Source organism: Labeo rohita, chromosome 25 (assembly GCF_022985175.1).
Source record: "Labeo rohita strain BAU-BD-2019 chromosome 25, IGBB_LRoh.1.0, whole genome shotgun sequence".
Classification (NCBI taxonomy): domain Eukaryota; kingdom Metazoa; phylum Chordata; class Actinopteri; order Cypriniformes; family Cyprinidae; genus Labeo; species Labeo rohita.
Genome location: NC_066893.1, coordinates 17,990,896 through 17,995,699, shown reverse-complemented (window position 1 = coordinate 17,995,699; position 4,804 = coordinate 17,990,896). Strand labels below are relative to the sequence as shown.

Genomic DNA, 4,804 nt, shown 5'->3' with positions numbered 1-4,804 from the left:
AAATGTAAATGGATTTAACATTTGTTTGCCATGATGTCTTGAAATATTGACAAGATGATACAAGTAATATATTTATTGACAATGGACAGTTGTATTAATCAGTATTTTGTGAATATATATTGTGTTTTTATTTCCAAAACGTCTTCTCCATTACACTCTTTATTCAAAGGTCATCTGGTTTCACACAAAATCCGACTCTGTGTGTCGTTTGTTGCACAAAATCATTTTATCATTCATCTATAATTCATCTATAAAGGAGCACAGTTCTATATTTCAGTGCGACAGGCTATGTGGACCTGTTTTCACAGCACTAACAATTATTTTGACTAGAATTTGAAAGTTTAAGGCCTGTCAAGCTCAGTATTAAATGAACAAAATCAGAAGATTTTATGATAAAAATTGAATTGTGCTGTCACCAAATTGAAGGGGCTTAATCTTGACCCCTTTACTCACATATAATCTCAAAAACGTTGAATAACCGGTTCTTGTTTCGTGACACTTGTTGGTCTGAAAAAAAGTTACAATAATTCAGTCACCTGTTAAACTGATTCACAGAATTTCTCAAACTTAAGTCACTGTTCTCAAAACAGTTAACTAGTGAACACTGTGTAGTTGTCCTAAACAGATTGTACTTTTTTTTCAACATACTGTGCACAAAACTCTCAAATGTTTTCATTATAGTTAATACAACCAACCGATACTTTACCAATACAATACTTAGACAAAATCACAAACATGTATGTACCATTTGTCCATATTTTCAAAACTGTTGACACATTCAGTGAAATCTAAGCTAAACAGTGAATCATTCTGTGAATCATTTTTCATTTCTTTCAGACAAAATGCATTCAGTGACCACATTTCCCAAAATCCATGAACACTTTGTCATTTATACTCCACAACACTATGCATTTTTAGCACATTTTTTGCTCGCAAACTGCTTTTAAAAAACACGTTCAAACCAGAATGATGGCAAATGGTCCATTTCTGCAGGAATTATATTGAAAACTAAAATCCTAGCAGAATATTTACAATGAAACTGAATAATGTATGAACAGTTTTAAAAATGTGGCTTCAGTACTGAACAATGGTTGCTGAAAAAAACTGTAATATTTACTTTTAATAAATGCTTTATTAGAAAAAATACAGTGCTTCATTTTGGAGCAAAGTTGAACTGTTTGATTAAAATAAGGATGTGTTGAGATGGCTGTGTTAATTGTTTTGAGAGCAATTACATTATATTCGAGAAAAGTGTCGAATCAATTGAGAAAAACTGGAACTATTATAAAAACATTTGGAAATTTTGTGCAGTGTTTTGAGTAAATTCTTAGCGTGATTTGTAATTTGTATGAAGTGAATGAAAACATGCACCCTGTTTAGGACAATTAAGTGTTCAGATCACAGTTTGGAGAAATGTGTCAAATCGATTGAGAAAACCTGTATCAGTCCTTGAAAATCTATCAAACTGAAAACTTTAGATGTCAGGAAGACCATAGTATATCAACTGTCGATATTTCATTTATAGTATTTTAGCGTTTACATGAGAAGGGAAATGTGATGCTAAAATAAAATTGTTTTTAGTCAGATTTAGAAAATTCATAATAGCATGACTGAGATATTTAAAACAAATGCTTTGCTTCCTCATGATAATACAGACACACATTTGAATAAAATTTCATATAAAGAATAAAAACATTACTACATTATGATAATTTTATCAATGATATTTTATTAAAACAACTGAACCCAATCACATAAATTACTCTTTAAATAAAATATTTTATATACACAATGGAAACAGCAAAGAGTTTAAATTTACAATATGAAAAGCACATTTTAAGTCCTTTTAAACTGTGACTTTTACAGTTCGTGATGCAGCAACAGTTGTTGTTGCATTTGTTGTTCTTTTGTTCACTTTATTAACATGGTGGCTCACCCGGATGGTCTCTGGATCTACACAGAACTCTCTCCCTGCAACTGTCGTAAACCTGAGAGGGAAGACACAAAAATGACTTATATCAAAGTTTGTTGAGTTAAATGTTTCATTCAGATTGACTTTGCAGTTTGAAAATAAGAAAATGTTGATGTTACTCACACAATAGCACGTCTGGGACAGTTGCTGCTGGTCCAGGAGTAAGATCTCACCAGTTTCACAGTAATCTTCACATTAGAGAACTCTACACAGCACTTCAATTGCTGTGCTGCTTCAATTGCACTGGTAGCTGAAATATAGAGAAATAAGACAAAAGTTTTCAATTTGATCATGTCACCACATTATAAATGACCAAAATCTAACAAATGAAACTGTCATAAATAATCTGAAAGCAAAACATTTTGTCTTCACTAAAAATTAAAAATGAAAGAGCGCTCACCACTAGTCATCTGCACAGAGCGGAAGATCACCAGGAACAGCACAGACATCAGGCTTCTCATTCTTCAAGATGTTTCTTCACAATGACCGAAAGAATCTGTAGACGTTCTGTAGATTGTAGATCTCAGAGCTGATGTGTCAAGAATAATGCTTGACTCACCAATGCCTCTTTTTATATTCACAATCTATGACAATAGTCAAAGTATTACTCTTCTAAGTATTACTTATTTTAAACAGTTTCTTATTTAATTTACGGATTTCACCTGTAAGCCTAATAACAGGAGAAAATGAAGAAGCAGGAGAATTGTGCCTGCTCTGTCACAGCTCCTCTCATGATACAAAGTGGTGCATCAAAACACTTATTTATTTCCATCCAATATAATCATGCCAAAATAAACTAACCCTTGTATTGTCCATTCAAATGTCACTACACAGTCAGCATTTCACAACTAAACACAAATACAACGCTTTTAAGGCTGTTAACTGAGAGGAAATAAAGGAAAAACAAAACACAACTGTGTAGCTACATACTCTGCATCACACTGATGTGTCCAAAATAACAATGATCACCTTATTATATAAGAGATTTTGTTCCTGGCCCATCTATTTCTGAATACAACGTTGTAGAAAGCTTGAAATGTAAGAAGTTCAGTTAAAAGAACTAACCTTGAAGGTATGAACAGTGTGAATCATGCAACAAAATGAACCAACCATGAACCCAGCAGATTGTCTCGTCCGTCTCCGACAAGGGAACCGTTCCATAGAGGACTATGTAACGGACTTCTGTGAACTGTGTCACCAGGTAGATTTCAACGATACATTTCTTCTGGACATTTTCTGTTTTGGTTTGGACAAAAACATATCACGCATCTTGCCACGCAATACCCAACAACGGACTCTCGAAAGTTACATAGATCTAGCGCTCCGATTAAGCAGCTCACCTTTTACTGTCGGGATTGCGGACGAGGGACCCCGCAATCCTGCAGTAGCCACCCCACCACAACCAGCTCCCTTCATCTCAAGCAAACCAGAGACCCGTCACATCCCAACCTTCATGTCCGGTATCGTCACCATCACGCCAGAGGCTCCTCAAACCAAGCCTGCTAAGCCACAGCCAACTCAAGTCACGTCCACTAAGCCAAGGCCTGTTCACGTCATGCCTGCCAAGCCAAAGCCAGCTCAAGTCACGTCCACCAAGCCAAAGCCTGTTCACGTCATGCCTGCCACGCCACAGCCAGCTCAAGTCACGTCCACTAAGCCAAGGCCTGTTCACGTCATGCCTGCCAAGCCAAAGCCTGCTCAAGCCACATCCACCAAGCCAAAGCTTGCTCACGCCATGCCTGCCGCTCCAGGGCCTGCACCCGTCATGGTCGCCCTCCCACAACCAGTCCGCAAGATGGCCGCCGTCCCTAAGCCAGTCCGCAAGATGGCCGCCATCCCAGAGCCAGTCCACAAGATGGCCGCCATCCCCAAACCTGTTCACAAGATGGCCGCCTTCCCCAAGCCAGTTCACAAGATGGCCGCCATCCCAGAGCCACACCACATGATGGCACACATACTGGACTCACCCCTCATGGCCGTAAGGGCAGCTAAAATGGCAGCTACCCCTGATTCCAGTCAAGTTGCCGCTGTGTCAAGTCGCAGCTGCATTTCCTGAGTCAAGTAAAGTCACAGCTGCCACCCCCGAGCCAAGCAGGATTACAGCTACTGTTCCAGTGTCAAGTCAAGCTGGAACTGTGTTTTCTGCAGGGCCAAGTCAAGCTGCAGAGCCAAGTCAACCTGCAGGTGCATCTTCAGAGTCAGGTCAAGTTGCAGCTGTGTCTCCTGTGTCAAGTCAAGCTACAGCTGCTGTTCCAAAGTCCAAGGCTTCCAAGTCCGGCCAAGCTTCAGAGTCCGGCCAAGCTTCAGAGTCCGGCCAAGCAACAGAGCCCGGTCAAGCAACAGAGTCAAGTCAAGTAACAGAGTCAAGCAAGGACACAGCTGTTCCCCATGAATCAAGCCAAGTTCCAGCTGTTCTCCATGAGTCAAGCCAAGACACAGCTGTGGTTCTCCATGAGTCAAGCAAGGACACAGCTGTTCCCCATGAGTCAAGCCAAGACACAGCTGTGGTTCTCCATGAGTCAAGCCAAGTCACAGCTGTGCCCCACGAGTCAAGCCAAGTCACAGCTGTGCCCCACGAGTCAAGCCAAGTCACAGCTGTGGTTCTCCTGAGTCAAGCCAAGTCACAGCTGTGCCATGTTGTTCAAGCCAAGTCACAGCTGTGCCCCACGAGTCAAGTCACGTTACAGCAGTTGTTCCTGAGTCTAGCCATGTTGTTCCTGAGTCTAGCCATGTTGTTCCTGAGTCAAGCCAAGTTGCAGCAGATCTTCACGAGTCAAGTCAAATTGCTGCTGTCTTCCCTGAGACAAGTCAAGTTGCGGCTGTCGTCCATGA

General features: G+C 40.3%; 1 protein-coding gene across 1 annotated transcript; it reads right to left on the bottom strand.

Annotated features, from left to right (window-relative positions):
- Positions 1-1,709: 1,709 nt before the first annotated feature.
- Positions 1,710-4,595, bottom strand: LOC127156813 (monocyte chemotactic protein 1B-like). Its single transcript, XM_051099895.1, has 3 exons — positions 2,373-4,595; positions 2,096-2,222; positions 1,710-1,988 (listed from the first exon to the last, which is right to left on the bottom strand). Exons 1-3 carry the CDS (start codon positions 2,431-2,433, stop codon positions 1,847-1,849), a joined length of 330 nt encoding a protein of 109 aa, XP_050955852.1. The 5' UTR covers positions 2,434-4,595; the 3' UTR covers positions 1,710-1,846.
- Positions 4,596-4,804: the final 209 nt, after the last annotated feature.

Bases quoted from the DNA above. Each gene is read 5' to 3' on its own strand.
- LOC127156813 (XM_051099895.1), bottom strand. From the start codon at position 2,433: ATGAGAAGCCTGATGTCTGTGCTGTTCCTGGTGATCTTCCGCTCTGTG. The intron at 2,223-2,372 runs GTGAGCGCTCTT...TCTATATTTCAG, and splicing joins CTCTGTGCAGATGACTAGTG to CTACCAGTGCAATTGAAGCA. The intron at 1,989-2,095 runs GTGAGTAACATC...CTTCCCTCTCAG, and splicing joins TGTCCCAGACGTGCTATTGT to GTTTACGACAGTTGCAGGGA.